This window comes from Oncorhynchus mykiss, chromosome 5 (genome assembly GCF_013265735.2).
Source record: "Oncorhynchus mykiss isolate Arlee chromosome 5, USDA_OmykA_1.1, whole genome shotgun sequence".
In the NCBI taxonomy this organism is placed as follows: domain Eukaryota; kingdom Metazoa; phylum Chordata; class Actinopteri; order Salmoniformes; family Salmonidae; genus Oncorhynchus; species Oncorhynchus mykiss.
The window spans coordinates 28,141,303-28,163,234 of NC_048569.1; the positions used below are offsets into that span (position 1 = coordinate 28,141,303).

The window sequence follows — 21,932 nt, forward strand, 5'->3', positions numbered from 1 at the left end:
TTAAAAATCTGTAGAGGACAGCCTCTGGATGGTGATATGGTTTTGTATCATTTCTAGGGTACAAAAGATCATGAAGCATGCGATCACACCCCTATGAAAGCAGATTAAGAAATAGAATAGTGTGCATGTTGAGGTGAGACAGCTACTGTAAATGAACAAGTGAAAGGACATGACAGGACAATTGCATAAAGGAACAAGAGACCATATTTGTATTTCAGTATGACATTTATTGAGCAAATGCTGCTGGGAAATAGTTCATGATGAGTAAAGACATGGGATTGCAAACTGTAGCACCTCATTTAAGTTCGCTATTTAAATTCAAGTCCATCCTATGCATACAAGAATGTATGTGTGCGCATTTACATATTTATTTTCAATTGCACTCATTAGGTAAACACAATAGATACTGATAAAAAGCATGTTTAAGGCTCAGAGTTTCTTCAAGGTTCTTAATGCTTTAGTTGCTTCGGGTACTGTATGTTTATGATCATCAGTACATTGCACCATTGTCTTTCTCATTCTTCACTATATTGTGTTGTAGACGATTGCATTTTTGGCTCAGTTGGTATCTTCACATAAAAAGGCTAGTCCTTTTGAACATGTGTCTCTAAAGTGGACCGTCCAACCCAGGCACCCCTTTTTGAATTAACATTTGAATGAACATACATTTCTATCACTCTCCCACCCACATACAGTATCTAAACTGTACACCTTCCATCCATACATACAGGTTAGAGCGGAGGGGTCTCCCTCCCTGAGCTAGCATGCAGACGCCCCCACCCGTGAGCCCTCCCGTGAACTGCAGGGAAACATAAAGACAATTAATAATCTGTCCCACTATCACATTTTCCTGATATAATCTGCAGCAAAACCCATTTAAAGCTTTCTCTCAACATGCATTTTTTAAACGTTAGCTTTGTCACATCATATGGCTTCTCTCGTTGCTTTTCTGGATGTTTGAGAGTGGTTCTCTTTATTACATCGCTCTAGCACTATGATTTCTTTGTTATGTTAGTTCTGGGTTGATTGCTTGTTGTCGTGTCATCTTTGTTCCTCCTGAGTGGGTTGGATGGAGCGCAGTTACTCAGTTTCAGTCACCACCTTGACGGACTGGGAAGAGTGTTTCTCCATCTTCTTGCTGGAGACTGTCTTCTCCTGCATCACATCCTCAGACTCCTTCACAGTCTCGGTGACAGTGACAGATTTGGTGACATGCTTGGCTCCATCCTCTCCAGTGGTAATGGTCTCCACCGTTTTGGTGATGACCACCTTCTGGTCCTTTGGATCATCTTTCTGGTCCGGGTCATCTTTAGTGGGGCTCTCGTCCACTCCATTTGAGATAACATCCTTCTCCTCTGCCTCTTTCCCACCCTCATCCTTCTTGTCCTTGTCCTCTGGGGTAATCTTCTCCACATCTCCGTTCATGGCTGCGTCTTTCTTTTCTACCTTCCTCTCTTCCTCTGAATCACTATTTTTGTCTACTTTCTCTTCTGCAGCCGTGGGGGCCTCTGACATTGGAGCTTCTGGTTTGGGGGCCTCACCCTTAGGGGACTCTGCCTCAGGGGATCCTAAATTGGGGGATTCAGATTTGGGGGATACTGTATGTTTTGGGGATTCCGATTTTGGGGAGCCAGCAGGTTTGGGGGATTCAGAAGTAGGGGATGCAGCAGGTCTTGGGGATTCAGATTTAGGGGATCCAGCAAGTTTTGGGGATTCAGATTTAGGGGATCCAGCAGGTTTTGGGGATTCAGATTTGGGGGATCCAGCAGGTTTTGGGGATTCAGATTTGGGGGATCCAGCAGGTTTTGGGGATTCAGATTTGGGGGATCCAGCAGGTTTTGGGGATTCAGATTTGGGGGATCCAGCAGGTTTTGGGGATTCAGATTTGGGGGATCCAGAAGGTTTTGGGGATTCAGATTTGGGGGATCCAGCAGGTTTTGGGGATTCAGATTTGGGGGATCCAGAAGGTTTTGGGGATTCAGATTTGGGGGATCCAGCAGGTTTTGGGGATTCAGATTTGGGGGAGCCATCAGATTTAGGGGATCCTGCAGGTTTTGGGGATTCAGAAGTAGGAGATCCAGCATGCTTTGGGGATTCAGATTTAGGGGATCCAGCTAGTTTTGGGGATTCAGATTTAGGGGATCCAGCAGGTTTTGGGGATTCAGATTTAGGGGATCCATCAGGTTTTGGGGATTCAGATTTGGGGGATCCAGCAGGTTTTGGGGATTCAGATTTGGGTGATCCAGCAGGTTTTGGGGATTCAGATTTAGGGGATCCAGCAGGTTTCGGGGATTCAGATTTGGGGGAGCTAGGTTTTGGAGATTCAGATTTGGGGGTTACAGCTTTGGGAGATTCATGTTTGGGGGATCCAGCTTTTGGTGACTCAGACTTAGGCGACCCAGCCTTTGGGGATTCAGCTTTTAGGGAGTCTGGCTTGGAGGGCTTTGGGGACTCAGATTTCTGGACCTCAACTTTTGGGGCCTCACTCATGGGGGCTTCTGTTTTGGGAGCCTCTGTCTTGGCTACAGCTGCCTTCTCATCTGTTTTGTCTTCTTTCTCATCCTTTCCTTTCTTCTCATCTTCCTCATCCTTATCATCTCCATCTTTGGATCCTTTGTCACTACCTGCATCTTCATCTTGATCATCACCCTCCTCTTCTCCCTCTCCCTCTCCTGTCTCCTCTTCTCCTCCGCGTCCCTCCTTCTCTCCAGCCTTCTCTTTGTCAGGAGAGGCCTTTGATTCTGGGGCTTTGGAGCACAGGACTGTCTCCTCTAATTCCCCCTCTCCTTCTCCCTCATCACCACCTTCTGTATCATCTCCCTTCTCACCCTCACCCTCTTCTCCTTTCTCACCCTCTTCTTCTTTTTCTCCCTCTTCCTCTTCATCACCACCTTCTTTGTCCTCCTCTTCCTCCTCAGCAGGTGTGCTGGAGCTAACTTGGGCTTCAGTGGAGGCTACAACCTCTTCTGATTCACCCTCTCCCCCTTCTCCCTCTGCTTCTTCTCCTCCCTCTTCTCCCTCATCCTCTCCTTCATCTGTTGCCTCTGCCTCCAGAGTGGCAGAAAACTCCTGGGCCATCTCAGCCAGGGCCTGGTCCATCTCATCCTTCTCATCCTCTACCCTGGTCTCCTCGATGATCTCCTCTACAAACTTATGCTGGACTTTCAGTTTGGGAGGCTCATACTTGGACTTCTTAGAGGAGGTGACGGTGTGGCGGTAGGGGAAAGTGCTAAAGTGGGTCTCTTCACCTTCTAGGAGTTTCCTGCAAGAACAGTAGAACATGAGATATAGTTTAGTGTAGGCCGAATATAAAAATGTAGTTTCTATATATAAATGAGATCTTTATGTTTTTATTACACATGATATATTAAAAAAAAAGTTTTTTCAATGTTAGTCCTAATTAGCGCTCTGTTGTCGCACTGTACCTGTATGCAGCAATCTCAATGTCGAGGGCCATCTTGACATTGAGCAGGTCCTGGTACTCACGCAGATGACGCGCCATCTCCCACTTCGTGCCCTTGAGCTCATTATCCAGCTGGTGGATGGTCTCCTGCAGAGAACAAGACCGAGAGACACAAGCTGGTTAAGAGCTATTATTTCTTATGCCTATATGGAACCCTGAAATAATACTTGGTTATTTATTTCTGGTGTAGGGAAGACACGTTTCTCCATAAGGACACTGCTTTCTAAACATCATAAGAAAACGATCAAAAATACAATGTCATATTTTGTGATCCTGGTAATTACTTAACAAGCACATTTACACTTGTATAGGCCTACATTTGAAACAGCACTTTGAGATTCCAATAAAATATCATTGCAATAACAATTGAAACTGTGAAGTCCTCCTGTCTCATTTATGAAAAGTGAAAGTGCAAATAATTGGATAGATTGGACTGTTGTTGTGTTAAATAATGTATTCTGACGCAGTGAACAGCACTGTGTTTCAAGGGCCCCGAGTCTCTGGCTCAGCAACGAAAAAATAACAAAAAACAGTCTGCTGCATTATGTCTTCCCAACCCAAGTGTCGCTGCTTATGCGTAGCCTAATGATCCAACATTTGGAGATGTTAAATCTGTGTCCATAAGATGTCAGCATTGTGCCATTTAGGCTATCTAAAGCAAATGCGCGGACACCACTATTGGGCAGAGTTTATAGCCTAGTTAAAAGACATGCATTTAGGGCCCACATAATAAAACAATTTAGTTCGTTCAAAATCAAACTAATACAATATGTGGGGACACAATGCAAGTGTGTGTCTTTCTCTCTATCAAAGTAGGGGACTCTCCTTATAAGTAGACCTACATTTAAAATAAGAATAAAAACCCCAAAGGTGTGGTGATAATTTTCTCAATTTGAAATCAACGAAAAACACATCTTATTATATAATATATTCTCTCTACTACATTGCTTCTCTTTACACAAAGAATACAACTTTATAGAATACCTCACCATTAAGCCTGTGGCTGGAGGTTTCTGTATGAAAATAATGCCTACAGCGGGTCTCATCATACCTGCAGGCTGGACAGGTCGTTGTTGTGTCGGTCCTCGATGTCATTCAATTGCCTCTCCAGTGACTCCCTGGTTCCACGGACGGACTCTAACTCCACGGTCTTGGACTGAAGCTGGCGACGGTAGTCTGCTATCTCATCACGGGCGGACTTGATTGCATCTTTGTTTTGTGCCGCAGCATCAGTGAGCTTGGAATAGCGGCACATGAACCAGTCCTCCACCTGCTGCAGGTTCTGGTTGGAGTGGCCCTCGAGCTGGGTGCGGATCTCCCGGAGCGCCTCGGTGATGTCCGTCTTCTGGATGTCTTTCCTCTCCATGGTCACCTGCGACGCCTGCACCTGGGCGAACAGGTCGCTCACCTCTTCTGCGTGGTTGTTGCGGATAAAGGCAATCTCGTCATGCAGTGACTGAACTTTCTTCTCCAACTCTGACTTCACCAAATCAGAGTCGGTCATATCTTTTTTCAACGCCCGGATGATGCCTTCCGTCTCATCCCTGATGCGGGCTTCCTCATCGAAGCGGTCCCTAATTCTCTGGATGTCATCCTCGACGTGGTCCGTGTCGAGCTGGATCTGCGCTTTATCGTGGTGAATCTGCTCCAGCATGGAGCGCAGCTCCTGGAGTTCCTGGTCGTATAAATCGCCTAGCTGGGATTGTGACACCTGCTTCTGCCGCAGCGTCTGGATCTCCTCTTCGATCTGGCTGTTCTGCTGCTCCAGGTAGTGCACCTTGTCGATGTAACCGGCGAATCGGTCGTTGAGCCCCTGGAGCTGCTCTTTCTCGTTGGAGCGCTTGTAGTCTCCGTTCGTTTGATTGAAATCAACGCTGTCGGCGGAGCTGAGGAGTGTGGAGCTGTACGCTCTGGCTACCGGCACATTGACGCTCCTCTTGTAGGAGGAGGTCATCGTGGAGCCTGGGCTTGCCCGGGACCAGGACTGAGAACGGAACCCGCTGGAGGGTGTGCCAGTGGAGCGGCCGTAGGTGGTCCTACTATCCATACTTCTCCTGAATGGACTCCCTATCGTGTCCACCGGGTGGTAACTCATCCGGCCAGACCAGGGGTTGCGTGTGCAGATGGAAGGGAAGGTGTCGGAGGTGGAGGAGTGGGGCGAGTATGTGTTTGCAGGTGCGTGGTGGATGGCGCTCACAGCATTCTTAGTCTCACCGGATGTCCTTTATATAGGACAAGCATATCGCTAACGAGGCAGAGACTGTTTTTACTGGCCCATTGATCGAACGGAGGGGGAGGGCCATGTCTCAACCCTCCATACTCTATGTAAGTGAAACACTACTTGAGTGTGTGAGGGTTCGTGGGTGGCCGTTTGAAAGCAGAGGAATGATCACACATAGGGAGAAAAAAGGAAATGGGGTGATTATAATTAGGATGTTTGGGATAGCCTATGTGTCCTTGACGTTGATGTGTTTATCATTTGTCTCTTGTCATATAGTTTCCTCCAAATTTTGAACATTCGAATTAGAGAGAAAATTATACATGCATCTCTGCATTTGCTAATTCAACCAGCCAATATGGAGCAGTTCAATGACCCATGTTAATTATTATTTCCCCTAGTATTAGTTAGCAAAAACGGTTATACCAGAAATGATCAATTTACCGATGCAATTTAGAGCGATAGCAATATCGTCTCCATGGACAGCACCAGTCCGTCAGACTCCAATATCAGCGCCATGGACAGCGACTTAATGCAGCAAAACACCATTACCGTCCTTTTCAAGTGTTTGAAAAGTGTTGAAAATGTTTCTCTCAAATTGAACAGAATGATTGATCATTAAATGAATTGAATTAATAATGTATATTTGCCTATGAACATGTGCAAAGCGAACCAATTTCATATATTGATGTTTTGCTTGTGCTAAGTCTTCAATAATAGGTGATTGATTACTTCTTGACAGGAAACCTCCCAAAATCAAAGGGATTACCATCAGTGACCTACTGATGATGTATAAAGTGAGACTACCATGAGGGGGTTGGTTCAAACAATATGATGCATTTATGTGACCACTTGCTACTTTCAGGAAGTGTTGAAGCATTAATCATAGTTGTAGTTATTGACAGCTATTGTTATAGATTACAGTTATAATCAGCCTGTGCTTATATGCAAGTAATTTATCCCATTCAATAGTATATATCACCTTCATAATGTATATCATAATATGTTATGGACAAACTTGCCCTTTTATTTTGAGCCATTTCAAACCAAAGCATTTCTGTAGTGATGAATAGGAATCCAAACTGCAACATAGTTTTTTTCTGTAATTACATTCCTCAGAATGACTTTGTAACTTTATCGTCCAACTCTAACAATGATGGGAAACATGTTGATTAATATGGTTTCACAAACAGATACAGAATACAATGCATAAGTTACAGTCTTTGGGTTGCGGATGAGAGCACAGGGGATAGAGAGGCTGCTATCTCCTCCCTGCATTGAGATGTTTTCTCTAAGGAGTGAAGCTGCAGTGTTGGTTGACAGATCTGATTGGCTGTAGTCTGTTGTCAGTCTTATTGATTCCCATTCAGTCCTGCTCTACCCATTTCAGAGGTAACTAAGGTCATTGCAAACCCTGCAACTGATGCAGGTAATGCAACAAAATGGCTGCCTCTGGTTTTGGCCAATTGACTGCCATCAATGACAATATTTAATCCTATGAAAACCAGGGATTAAAAATTCAAAAGGCACTTGCACATCTGAGCCATCTTTGTTGCAGGCATATGGTAAGATTTGAATAACATGAGAAAAAATAAGAAACCTGCACACTGCTCTTGCTAGTATCACTTAATAAAGAGCAGTGTGCAGGTTTCTTCTTTTTTCTCATCCTATGAAAACCAGCAAAACTATTTTTGCCTCAAAGAACATTATTACCCACAATAAGATTTAAATTGTTTGTCAGGATTGATTCAGATTCTCCAGTCTTGTTTAAAAACCCTTGTTTTATACCACAGTTAAGTGGGAAGAATAAATGAGATTTATTTATTTGTCACTTATCCATACTTACCCATCTGTATTCTGTTATCTCACTCATTGTTTTTCCATCGCAAAAGTTAGCTCTGTGGAGTGAGCCCTAACGCGTTTGAGAGCTCAGACAATTTTAGATTGTGTTTGTCCCAGAGAGAGAGAGAGAGAGAGAGAGCGAGAGGCAGAGAGAAAGAGAGGGAGAGATAGTTACCATGCCCCACTACATATGATTCTCTCATCCTAACTGAATGTGTGTGAATGTGTGTTGTTGTGGCTGAGTTAACTTGAGCGATGTTTTCGACCCTATACTCACTTTCTCCTGGCTGATCCTTGTGACCTAGAGCTAGACACCTGGCCTCTGTTGCCTCTATCTCTCTCTGCTCTCCTGTTGGCCTCAGCCTTTCAAACATGTACATCACCACCAGTGGCGATTTTAGCATGTAAATCTTGGTGTGGTAAAACACAACACTAAACAATACATTAATTGCACTATAACGGTGACAAACGGTGCCCACAAACTGTTAGGGCATATATAAAGCTGTCCCAACAGCAGAGTCCCAACAGCAGTCCCAACATCTTACCACTACTAGACCTGGTTATTAACGGAGCCTTGTCTGGCAGCGAAACAGTTCATTCAGCCTCATTTACTGCTTAAAAAACATAGTTGATATGGCTGACTTGCTTAAACAAATATGGTTTCTAATGACAATTTAGATGTATGAACTATGGCATAAGGGGACGACAAGCGGATAAGACGCAATCCGTAATTTCGATTAAGACATGAGAGAGCAAGGACGGACGTGGTCGATATAACTATTTGTTTCGCACTTTGAAATGTACAGCGACACAATTCAGAACATGGGTTGTTCTTACAGTGTTCTCCCTGTACACCAAGTCAGAACAATAGGCTAAATAAAGGGGCCATATAAGCAGACAATGAAAGCTCTTACAATATTCATTGATTACATTTCTCTAAAACAGGTTATAGGCTACATGTGCACCACCAAGTCAGATCAGTAGGCGAAATTAAGAGGGGAAAATAGACCAAATTATTAGGGTGAGGCACGTTGGCTACTAACAGCTTACTACACAACATACTCTTAGTATTACTTTCTTCGCTATAGTTTTCATATCTTCCTGGCATATTAATCAAAATCAAATCAAATCAAATGTATTTATATAACCTTCGTACATCAGCTGATATCTCAAAGTGCTCTACAGAAACCCAGCCTAAAACCCCAAACAGCAAGCAATGCAGGTGTAGAAGCACGGTGGCTAGGAAAAACTCCCTAGAAAGGCCAAAACCTAGGAAGAAACCTAGAGAGGAAGCAGGCTACGTGGGGTGGCCAGTCCTCTTCTGGCTGTGCCGGGTGGAGATTATAACAGAACATGGCCAAGATGTTCAAATGTTCATTAATGACCAGCATGGTCCAATAATAATAAGGCAGAACAGTTGAAACTGGAGCAGCAGCACGACCAGGTGGACTGGGGACAGCAAGGAGTCATCATGTCAGGTAGTCCTGAGGCATGGTCCTAGGGCTCAGGTCCTCCGAGAGAGAGAAAGAAAGAGAGAAAGAGAGAATTAGAGAGAGCACACTTAAATTCACACAGGACACCGAATAGGACAGGAGAAGTACTCCAGATATAACAAACTGACCTTAGCCCCCCGACACATAAACTACTGCAGCATAAATACTGGAGGCTGAGACAGGAGGGGTCAGGAGACACTGTGGCCCCATCCGAGGACACACCATTTATGCAGCAGCATACAAGACATTTTAGGACTCGCCTTGTTGTGCTGTGATCACTTGAACAGGAAGGTGGCACAACGGTCAAATTTTGTTATCAAAGTCTGACATTCTCTGGATTAATGGTGCTTTCAAGACAACTGGGAACTCGGAAAAACAAGGTTGAATCATGATCTTCAGGTCGTAGCTCTAGAAAGAAGCCCGAGTTCCGGATTTCCAATTCCGAGCTGGATGACCGTTCAAAACATATTTTCACAGTCAGAGCTCATGCTTCATTAACAACATGACCAATGCTGAATGTTTATAAATTTAAACTTGGAAAAGAGACCCTTAATCCCAGATTTGGGACCACACAGCCACTCCACTGAATAGCAGTTAGCCACTGATTCCTTCCAAACTGTAACGTCTGCATCCAACTCATACTTCTAAACACTTAGATCCTGGAACGCAGCCCACTTTCCTGCTCACTCTCTAGATCCCAATCACCGGAATTCTAATCACCTGTTCACACACCTGCATGTCATCATCCCACACCATTTAGTTCAGTTCCTTGCACCCCATCACTGTGAGGTATTGTTTGTTTTGAGACACTTCTTTTGGAGCTCTGGTTTTTCTTGTCCTTCATGCCTCCCGTGTATTATAGTTTTTGCCTGCCTCACTTAAGACACCTTTTGCCTATTCCCTGCCTGTACTGTTGCCATTTTGGACCTACCGTGTATGACCTTCTGCCTGCCCCTGGACCATGCTACCTGCCTCCTCCTATGGTCCCTTCCAATAAACACCTGCGCTTGAAACCAGCTCTCTGTCTCATATCGTGTTCATTACAGAATACCTCACCAAACACGACAGAATGATTCAGCAGAGCTGCAGCTACGTCTAGCCCGACAGGAGGAATGGCTCGACGAACTCTGCAACCTTCACCAGTCCATTCCTGCTTCATCCATATCAGGTGCCACAGCCTCCTCTCGTTCATCCTACCCTATATCTATGCCTAATAAATATGACGGCTCCCCAGGGAAATGTCAAGGATTTCTCATGCAGTGTAACCTGTACATAGACCATCACCTCACTGACTTCACCTCTGACAAAGACAGGGTGGACTTCATCATCTCCCTACTCACAGGCAAAGCTCTTGATTGGGTCACAGCCATGTGGGCCGCTCAAAGATCTGATCTGTCCTCTGAATCACGTTTCCATGCCGTCTTCAAGGAGGTGTTCGACCATTCAGTTTCAGGTCGTCACACCGGGGACCTGTTATGTGAGCTGCGACAGGGCCATCGCTCCATCACAGAGTATGCCCTTGAGTTCAGCACCATGGCTGCCAGCAGTGGATGGTGTGAACCAGCGCTCCTTACAGTCTACAGGAGGGGTCTTAATCGGGAGTTACAGACCAAACTGGCCTGCAGAGGAGATTTAACGGACGTAAACCAATACATCCGGATGTTCATATCCATTGGCAACCTACTGGTGGACCGCAGACCTATAGAGTCGCCCATGGCCTGCAAGTATTCCACGCCCTTCTCTCGTCCACCACTGTCCAATAGCCCCCAACCCATGCAACTCGGCCGCGCCCGTTTCCCACAGAGTCCATCATTGTAGCTCGTCTGGAGGTTAGTTAACACAGTGTCCAAAGAAGGGCCAGAGGTATACAGAATGGTGTCGTCTGCGTAGAGGTGGACCAACAGCAAGAGCGACATCATTGATGTATACAGAGAAGAGAGTCGGCCCGAGAATTGAACCCTGTGGCACCCCCATAGAGACTGCCAGAGGTCCGGACAACAGGCCCTCCGATATGACACACTGAGCTCTACAAGAGAAGTAGTTGGTGAACCAGGCGAGGCAATCACTTGAGAAACCAAGGCTGTTGAGTCTGCCAATAAGAATGTGGTGATTGACAGAGTCGAAAGCCTTGGCCAGGTTGATGAATACGGCTGCACAGTAATGTCTCTTATCGATGGCGGTTATGATATCGTTTAGGACCTTGAGTGTGGCTGAGGTGCACCCATGACTAGCTCTGAAACCAGATTGCATAGCGGAGAAGGTACGGTGGGATTCAAAATGGTCGGAAATCCGTTTGTTAACTTGGCTTTCGAAGATCTTAGAAAGGCAGGGTAGGATAGATATAGTTCTGCTGCAGTTTGGGTCTAGACTGTCTCCCCTTTTGAAGAGGAGGATGACCGCGGCAGATTTCCAATCTTTGGGTTTCTCAGATGATACGAAAGAGAGGTTGAACAGGCTAGTAATAGAGGTTGCAACAATTTCGGCAGATCATTTTAGAAAGAGAGGGTCCAGATTGTCTAGCCCGGCTGATTTGTAGGGGTCCAGATTTTGCAGATCTTTCAGAACATCAGCTATCTGGATTTGGGTGAAGGAGAAATGGGGGAGGCTTGGGCGAGATTCTGTTGGGGTGCAGGGCTGTTGATTGGGGTAGGGGTAGCCAGGCGGTAAGCATTGCCAGCCATAGAAAAATGCTTGTTGAAATTCTCAATTATAGTGCATTTATCGGTGGTGACAATGTTTCCTAGCCTCAGTGCAGTTGGCAGCTGGGAGGTGCTCGTATTCTCCATGGACTTTACAGCGTCCCAGAACTTTTTTGAGTTTGTGCTACAGGATGCAAATTTCTGCTTTTAAAAGCTAGCCTTAGCTTTCCTATCTGCCTGTGTATATTGGTTCCTGACTTCCCTGAAAAGTTGCATATCACGGGGGCTATTCGATGCTAATGCAGAATGCCACAGGATGTTTTTGTGCTGGTCAAGGACAGTCAGGTCTGGAGAGAACCAAGGGCTATATCTGTTCCTGGTTACATTTTTTGAATGGGGCATGCTTATTTAAGATGGTGAGGAAGGCACTTTTAAAGAATAACCAGGCATCCTCTACTGACGGGATGAGGTCAATATCCTTCCAGGATACCCGGGCCAGGTTGATTAGAAAGGCCTGCTCGCTGAAGTGTTTTAGGGAGCGTTTGACAGTGATGAGGGGTGGTCGTTTGACCGCAGACCCATTATGGATGCAGGCAATGAGGCAGTGATCGCTGAGATCTTGGTTGAAAACAGCAGAGGTGTATTTGGAGGGCAAGTTGGTTAGGATGATATCTATGAGGGTGGAACTAAATGGTTGGTTAAGGCAAATTGAGCAGGGCTATAGGCTCCACAGTGAAATAAGACAATAATCACTATCCAGGACAGTAATGGACAAGGCATAGTGATGTTAGGGCGAGGCATGCGTAGCCCAGTGATCATAGGGGTCCAGTGAGTGATTGGACTGGCTGGAGACACGGCGATTCAGACAGCTAGCAGGCCGGAACGGAGGAAAGACTGATTTAGCCTCCGCGTGCAGTGACGTCAATAGACCAGTCATGATGGATTAGTAGGGTTCTGAGTAGCAGAGGGGTCCAAGTCCAATAGGAAAAATAGGTATAGTGGCCCAAGAAATTGGCCAATGGATCTATTCAGCTAACAGTCCAAAATGCTCTAGACAGCTAGCAGGCTGTGGCTAGCAGGCTAGCAGATGGGTATTCAGGGGACGTTGCGACCTAGGGGCCAGTTGAGTACCCCCTCGAGCAGATTACGTCGGTAGTCCAGTCGTCAAGGATCGGCGAGGTTCAGTGTCCCGTACCGGCAGTAGAAGGGGTCTGGGTATTGTAGCCCAGGAGTGGCTGATGGGCCTCTTCAGCTAGCCGGGAGAATAGGCCTAGCATGGGCTAGCTCCAGGCTAATTGGTGCTTGCTTTGGGACAGACCTTAGCCAGGTCACTCAGATTGCAGCTAGCTAGCTGCGATGATCCATGTGAAAGGTTCAGAGCTTGCGGTAGGAATCCGGGGACATGGAGAGAAAATAGGTACGGTTTGAGTCGCGTTGTACAAAGTGGTGAGAGTTTTCCGAGCTAAAGGTTAGCTGATGACCACTAGCAGTGGTTAGCTGACTACTAGCTAGTAGCTAGTGAGCTGGCTAGCTTCTGTTGGGGTATTCAGGTTCCGGAAGTAAATAAATATGCTTTAGAAAAAACTGATCCACACCATGTTGGGTGAGGTGGGTTGCAGGAGACTATTATGAAGTTGAGGTTTAGAGAAATATAAAAAAGATATGCGAAGAAAAATATATAAAAGATATATACATGGAACACGATGAAGGATAAAGACGTCTGACTGCTACGCCATCTTGGATTTGAAGATAATCTTGTTTCTCAAGGACTGAGAGTCTTTAGGTGTCTTTTGGCAAACTCCAAGCAGGCTGTCATGCGCCCTTTACGGTTAAGTTGCTTCCATCTGGTAACTTTACCATAAAGGCCTGATTGGCGGAGTGCTGCAGAGATGGTTGTCCTTCTCGAGGGTTCTCCTATCTCCACAGAGGAACTGTGGAGCTCTGTCTTAGAGACCATCCCTCCCTGACCAAGACCATTCTCCACCGATTGCTCAGTTTGGCCGGGCGGCCAGCTCTTGGTGGTTCCAAACTTCTTCCATTTAAGAATGATGGAGGCCGCTGTGTTCTTGGGGACCTTTAATGCTGCAGAAAAGTTTTGGTACCCTTCCCCAGATCTGTGCCTCGACACAATCCTGGCTTGGAGCTCTACGGACCTTATATAGACAGTTGTGTGCCTTTCCACATCATGTTCAATCAATTGAATTTAGAACAGTGGGACTCCAAGTTGTAGAAACATCTCAATGATGATCAATGGAAACAGGATGCACCTGAGCTCAAATTTGAGTCTCATATCAAAGGGTCTGAATACCTAAGTAAATAATGTTTTCTGTTTTTTATTTGTAATAAATGTGCAAACATTTCTAAAAACATGTTTTCGCTTCGTCATTATGGGGTATTTTGTGTAGATTGCTAAGGATTTTTTATTTAATCAATTTTTGAATGAGTCTGTAACGTAATAAAATGTGAAAAACGTAATGGGGTCTGAATCTTTTCCGAAGGCACTGTATGTCATAATATTTTTTTTTAAATGTTAGATACAATATTTTGTTCTGAAAGTTTTAGGAACAAAAAAATATATGTAACACCCCAGGTGTTATCGTGCTTTGTGGCATAGAATCAGACCAACTATCCTTCTAGCATTATAATAAGGATTCATTCACTGTGAGTGAGTGATAGGCTACATTTCAAAGAAACCTCTTCATGGATTCTGCCTGAGATAGTCGCTGTCCATTTTCCGGTGGTGCTGAATTTCAAATTACGATCGGGTTGCTGTCTGCTTTAATGTTGCTAAATCTCCGAAGGACCTATCACTCGATTGTTTAACTTGTCATGTAAAATACTTTGAATTAAATATGTATAGTTTAAAATCATGTTTAACAATGTAGGTAATGTTGTTCTCAAATAATGTAGCTATTTGCTGAAACTGCTTAAACATCTCTCAATCTTAATACAGTATCTCATATTACTCTCTCATGTTCACTGTTGTTTTAATATTATTTTACTATCCTAATTTATTGAATATTGTTTTACTATCCAAATGTATTTTATATTGTTTTACTATCCTAATTTATTGAATATTGTTTTACTATCCAAATGTATTTTATATTGTTTTACTATCCTAATTTATTGAATATTGTTTTACTATCCAAATGTATTTTATATTGTTTTACTATCCTAATTTATTTCATATTGTTTTACTATGCTAATTTTTTTAAATATTGTTTTACTATCCTAATTTATTTAATATTGTTTTACTATGCTAATTTATCTATCTTAATTTTATATTTTTTCATTTATCTTCATTTGATATTTATCTATCTTCATTTGATATTTGTCCAGAATTGCATTGTTTATGGTAAGAAAAGTGCTATGTAAATAAAGTTTTATTTGATAAATCAAGTGCTACAATAAAATGCTATTTGCATGAACATGCCATGGGGTGCATCGTTTATATTATGGTTGGTGGCTCATTCTTTGATGGTATGCACATATTACAGTGTAGCTTTAAAAATCTGTAGAGGACAGCCTCTGGATGGTGATATGGTTTTGTATCATTTCTAGGCTACAAAAGATCATGAAGCATGCGATCACACCCTTATGAAAGCAGATGAAGAAATAGAATAGTGTGCATGTTGAGGTGAGACAGCTACTGTAAATGAACAAGTGAAAGGACATGACAGGACAATTGCATAAAGGAACAAGAGACCATATTTGTATTTCAGTATGACATTTATTGAGCAAATGCTTCTGGGAAATAGTTCATGATGAGTAAAGACATGGGATTGCAAACTGTAGCACCTCATTTAAGTTCGCTATTTAAATTCAAGTCCATCCTATGCATACAAGAATGTATGTGTGCGCATTTACATATTTATTTTCAATTGCACTCATTAGGTAAACACAATAGATACTGATAAAAAGCATGTTTAAGGCTCAGAGTTTCTTCAAGGTTCTTAATGCTTTAGTTGCTTCGGGTACTGTATGTTTATGATCATCAGTACATTGCACCATTGTCTTTCTCATTCTTCACTATATTGTGTTGTAGACGATTGCATTTTTGGCTCAGTTGGTATCTTCACATAAAAAGGCTAGTCCTTTTGAACATGTGTCTCTAAAGTGGACCGTCCAACCCAGGCACCCCTTTTTGAATTAACATTTGAATGAACATACATTTCTATCACTCTCCCACCCACATACAGTATCTAAACTGTAAACCTTCCATCCATACATACAGGTTAGAGCGGAGGGGTCTCCCTCCCTGAGCTAGCATGCAGACGCCCCCACCCGTGAGCCCTCCCATGAACTGCAGGGAAACATAAAGACAATTAATAATCTGTCCCACTATCACATTTTCCTGATATAATCTGCAGCAAAACCCATTTAAAGCTTTCTCTCAACATGCATTTTTTAAACGTTAGCTTTGTCACATCATATGGCTTCTCTCGTTGCTTTTCTGTATGTTTGAGAGTGGTTCTCTTTATTACATCGCTCTAGCTCTATGATTTCTTTGTTATGTTAGTTCTGGGTTGATTGCTTGTTGTCGTGTCATTTTTGTTCCTCCTGAGTGGGTTGGATGGAGTGCAATTACTCAGTTTCAGTCACCACCTTGACAGACTGGGAAGAGTGTTTCTCCATCTTCTTGCTGGAGACTGTCTTCTCCTGCATCACATCCTCAGACTCCTTTACAGTCTCGGTGACAGTGACCGATTTGGTGACATGCTTGGCCCCGTCCTCTCCAGTGGTGATGGTCTCCACCGTTTTGGTGATGACCACCTTCTGGTCCTTTGGATCATCTTTCTGGTCCGGGTCATCTTTAGTGGGGCTCTCGTCCACTCCATTTGAGATAACATCCTTCTCCTCTGCCTCTTTCCCACCCTCATCCTTCTTGTCCTTGTCCTCTGGGGTAATCTTCTCCACATCTCCGTTCATGGCTGCGTCTTTCTTTTCTACCTTCCTCTCTTCCTCTGAATCACTCTTTTTGTCTACTTTCTCTTCTGCAGCCTTGGGGGCCTCTGACATTGGAGCTTCTGGTTTGGGGGCATCATCTCCCTTCTCACCCTCACCCTCTTCTCCTTTCTCACCCTCTGCCTCGGGGGATCCTAAATTAGGGGATTCAGATTTGGGGGATACTGTAGGTTTTGGGGATTCCGATTTGGGGGAGCCAGCAGGTTTTGGGGATTCAGATTTAGGGGATCCAGCAGGTTTTGGGGATTCAGAAGTAGGGGATCCAGCAGGTTTTGGGGATTCAGATTGAGGGGATCCAGCAGATTTGGGGAATTCAGAAGTAGGGGATCCAGCAGGTTTTGGGGATTCAGATTTAGGGGATCCAGCAAGTTTTGGGGATTCAGATTTGGGGGATCCAGCAGGTTTTGGGGATTCAGATTTGGGGGATCCATCAGGTTTTGGGGATTCAGATTTGGGGGAGCCAGCAGATTTAGGGGATCCAGCAGGTTTTGGGGATTCAGAAGTAGGGGATCCAGCAGGTTTTGGGGATTCAGATTTAGGGGATCCAGCAAGTTTTGGGGATTCAGATTTAGGGGATCCAGCAGGTTTTGGTGATTCAGATTTAGGGGATCCAGAAGGTTTTGGGGATTCAGATTTGGGGGATCCAGCAGGTTTTGGGGATTCAGATTTGGGGGATCCAGCAGGTTTTGGGGATTCAGATTTGGGGGATCCAGCAGGTTTTGGGGATTCAGATTTGGGGGATCCAGCAGGTTTTGGGGATTCAGATTTGGGGGTTACAGCTTTGGGAGATTCATGTTTTGGGGATCCAACTTTTGGTGACTCAGACTTGGGGGACCCAGCCTTTGGGGATTCAGCTTTTAGGGAGTCTGGCTTGGAGGGCTTTGAGGTCTCAGATTTCTGGACCTCAACTTTTGGGGCCTCACTCTTGGGGGCTTCTGTTTTGGGAGCCTCTGTCTTGGCTACAGCTGCCTTCTCATCTGTTTTGTATTCTTTCTCATCCTTTCCTTTCTTCTCATCTTCCTCATCCTTATCATCTCCATCTTTGGATCCTTTGTCACTACCTGCATCTTCATCTTGATCATCACCCTCCTCTTCTCCCTCTCCCTCTCCTGTCTCCTCTTCTCCACCGCTTCCCTCCTTCTCTCCAGCCTTCTCTTTGTCAGGAGAGGCCTTTGATTCTGGGGCTTTAGAGCACAGGACTGTCTCCTCTAATTCCCCCTCTCCTTCTCCCTCATCACCACCTTCTGTATCATCTCCCTTCTCACCCTCACCCTCTTCTCCTTTCTCACCCTCTTCTTCTTTTTCTCCCTCTTCCTCTTCATCATCACCTTCTTTGTCCTCCTCTTCCTCCTCAGCAGGTGTGCTGGAGCTAACTTGGGCTTCAGTGGAGGCTACAACCTCTTCTGATTCACCCTCTCCCCCTTCTCCCTCTGCTTCTTCTCCTCCCTCTTCTCCCTCATCCTCTCCTTCATCTGTTGCCTCTGCCTCCAGAGTGGCAGAAAACTCCTGGGCCATCTCAGCCAGGGCCTGGTCCATCTCATCCTTCTCATCCTCTACCCTGGTCTCCTCGATGATCTCCTCTACAAACTTATGCTGGACTTTCAGTTTGGGAGGCTCATACTTGGACTTCTTAGAGGAGGTGACGGTGTGGCGGTAGGGGAAAGTGCTAAAGTGGGTCTCTTCACCTTCTAGGAGTTTCCTGCAAGAACAGTAGAACATGAGATATAGTTTAGTGTAGGCCGAATATAAAAATGTAGTTTCTATATATAAATGAGATCTTTATGTTTTTATTACACATGATATATTTAAAAATAAAAAAAATTCAATGTTAGTCCTAATTAGCGCTCTGTTGTCGCACTGTACCTGTATGCAGCAATCTCAATGTCGAGGGCCATCTTGACATTGAGCAGGTCCTGGTACTCACGCAGATGACGCGCCATCTCCCACTTCGTGCCCTTAAGCTCATTATCCAGCTGGTGGATGGTCTCCTGAAGAGAACAAGACCGAGAGACACAAGCTGGTTAAGAGCTATTATTTCTTATGACTATATGGAACCCTGAAATAATACTTGGTTATTTATTTCTGGTGTAGGGAAGACACGTTTCTCCATAAGGACACTGCTTTCTAAACATCATAAGAAAACGATCAAATATACAATGTCATATTTTGTGATACTGGTAATTACTTCACAAGCACATTTACACTTGTATAGGCCTACATTTGAAACAGCACTTTGAGATTCCAATAAAATATCATTGCAATAACAATTGAAACTGTGAAGTCCTCCTGTCTCATTTATGAAAAGTGAAAGTGCAAATAATTGGATAGATTGGACTGTTGTTGTGTTAAATAATGTATTCTGACGCAGTGAACAGCACTGTGTTTCAAGGGCCCCGAGTCTCTGGCTCAGCAACGAAAAAATAACAAAAAACAGTCTGCTGCATTATGTCTTCCCAACCCAAGTGTCGCTGCTTATGCGTAGCCTAATGATCCAACATTTGGAGATGTTAAATCTGTGTCCATAAGATGTCAGCATTGTGCCATTTAGGCTATCTAAAGCAAAAGCGCAGACACAACTATTGGGCAGAGCTTATAGCCTAGTTAAAAGACATGCATTTAGGGCCCACATAAATAAAACAATTTAGTTCGTTCAAAATCAAACTAATACAATATGTGGGGACACAATGCAAGTGTGTGTCTTTCTCTCTATCAAAGTAGGGGACTCTCCTTATAAGTAGACCTACATTTAAAATAAGAATAAAAACCCCAAAGGTGTGGTGATAATTTTCTCAATTTGAAATCAACGAAAAACACATCTTATTATATAATATATTCTCTCCACTACATTGCTTCTCTTTACACAAAGAATACAATTTTATAGAATACCTCACCATTAACAGCGGGTCTCATCATACCTGCAGGCTGGACAGGTCGTTGTTGTGTCGGTCCTCGATGTCATTCAATTGCCTCTCCAGTGACTCCCTGGTTCCACGGACAGACTCTAACTCCACGGTCTTGGACTGAAGCTGGCGACGGTAGTCTGCGATCTCATCACGGGCGGAATTGATTGCATCTTTGTTTTGTGCCGCAGCATCAGTGAGCTTGGAATAGCGGCACATGAACCAGTCCTCCACCTGCTGCAGGTTCTGGTTGGAGTGGCCCTCGAGCTGGGTGCGGATCTCCCGGAGCGCCTCGGTGATGTCCGTCTTCTGGATGTCTTTCCTCTCCATGGTCACCTGCGACGCCTGCACCTGGGCGAACAGGTCGCTCACCTCTTCTGCGTGGTTGTTGCGGATAAAGGCAATCTCGTCATGCAGTGACTGAACTTTCTTCTCCAACTCTGACTTCACCAAATCAGAGTCGGTCATATCTTTTTTCAACGCCCGGATGATGCCTTCCGTCTCATCCCTGATGCGGGCTTCCTCATCGAAGCGGTCCCTAATTCTCTGGATGTCATCCTCGACGTGGTCCGTGTCGAGCTGGATCTGCGCTTTATCGTGGTGAATCTGCTCCAGCATGGAGCGCAGCTCCTGGAGTTCCTGGTCGTATAAATCGCCTAGCTGGGATTGTGACACCTGCTTCTGCCGCAGCGTCTGGATCTCCTCTTCGATCTGGCTGTTCTGCTGCTCCAGGTAGTGCACCTTGTCGATGTAACCGGCGAAGCGGTCGTTGAGCCCCTGGAGCTGCTCTTTCTCGTTGGAGCGCTTGTAGTCTCCGTTCGTTTGATTGAAATCAACGCCGTCGGCGGAGCTGAGGAGTGTGGAGCTGTACGCTCTGGCTACCGGCACATTGACGCTCCTCTTGTAGGAGGAGGTAATCGTGGAGCCTGGGCTTGCCCGGGACCAGGACTGAGAACGGAACCCGCTGGAGGGTGTGCCAGTGGAGCGGCCGTAGGTGGTCCTACTATCCATACTTCTCCTGAATGGACTCCCTATCGTGTCCACCGGGTGGTAACTCATCCGGCCAGACCAGGGGTTGCGTGTGCAGATGGAAGGGAAGGTGTCCGAGGTGGAGGAGTGGGGCGAGTATGTGTTTGCAGGTGCGGGGTGGATGGCGCTCACAGCATTCTTAGTCTCACCGGCTGTCCTTTATATAGGAGAAGCATATCGCTAACAAGGCAGAGACTGTTTTTACTGGCCCATTGATCGAACGGAGGGGGAGGGCCATGTCTCAACCCTTCATACTCTATGTAAGTGAAACACTACTTGAGTGTGTGAGGGTTCGTGGGTGGCCGTTTGAAAGCAGAGGAATGATCACACATAGGGAGAAAAAAGGAAATGGGGTGATTATAATTAGGATGTTTGGGATAGCCTATGTGTCCTTGACGTTGATGTGTTTATCATTTGTCTCTTGTCATATAGTTTCCTCCAAATTTTGAACATTCGAATTAGAGAGAAAATTATACATGCATCTCTGCATTTGCTAATTCAACCAGCCAATATGGAGCAGTTCAATGACCCATGTTAATTATTATTTCCCCTAGTATTAGTTAGCAAAAACGGTTATACCAGAAATGATCAATTTACCGATGCAATTTAGAGCGATAGCAATATCGTCTCCATGGACAGCACCAGTCCGTCAGACTCCAATATCAGCGCCATGGACAGCGACTTAATGCAGCAAAACACCATTACCGTCCTTTTCAAGTGTTTGAAAAGTGTTGAAAATGTTTCTCTCAAATTGAACAGAATGATTGATCATTAAATGAATTGAATTAATAATGTATATTTGCCTATGAACATGTGCAAAGCGAACCAATTTCATATATTGATGTTTTGCTTGTGCTAAGTCTTCAATAATAGGTGATTGATTACTTCTTGACAGGAAACCTCCCAAAATCAAAGGGATTACCATCAGTGACCTACTGATGATGTATAAAGTGAGACTACCATGAGGGGGTTGGTTCAAACAATATGATGCATTTATGTGACCACTTGCTACTTTCAGGAAGTGTTGAAGCATTAATCATAGTTGTAGTTATTGACAGCTATTGGTATAGATTACAGTTATAATCAGCCTGTGCTTATATGCAAGTAATTTATCCCATTCAATAGTATATATCACCTTCATAATGTATATCATAATGTGTTATGGACAAACTTGCCCTTTTATTTTGAGCCATTTAAAAACTGCAACATAGTTTTTTTCTGTAATTACATTCCTCAGAATGACTTTGTAACTTTATCGTCCAACTCTAACAATGATGGGAAACATGTTGATTAATATGGTTTCACAAACAGATACAGAATACAATGCATAAGTTACAGTCTTTGGGTTGCGGATGAGAGCACAGGGGATAGAGAGGCTGCTAT

The 21,932-nt window shown here is 44.4% G+C and overlaps 1 protein-coding gene across 12 annotated transcripts in view; it reads right to left on the minus strand.

Annotated features, from left to right (window-relative positions):
* Positions 1-206: 206 nt before the first annotated feature.
* LOC110523536 (neurofilament medium polypeptide) overlaps positions 207-21,932 on the minus strand; it is a 56,301-nt gene continuing 34,575 nt past the window's right edge. For 5 of the 12 annotated variants that reach the window (XM_036977185.1, XM_036977181.1, XM_036977191.1 and 2 more), the window contains one exon: positions 15,366-16,743. In XM_036977185.1, the coding sequence (XP_036833080.1) occupies positions 16,240-16,743 (504 nt within the window). In that variant the 3' untranslated portion in view covers positions 15,366-16,239. Of the gene's footprint in view, positions 3,263-3,425; positions 3,551-4,514; positions 5,658-15,365; positions 17,039-17,202; positions 18,320-18,483; positions 18,609-19,535; positions 20,694-21,932 lie in introns of those variants that run through there. The other 7 variants (XM_036977184.1, XM_036977187.1, XM_036977193.1 and 4 more) reach the window with 6 other exon arrangements.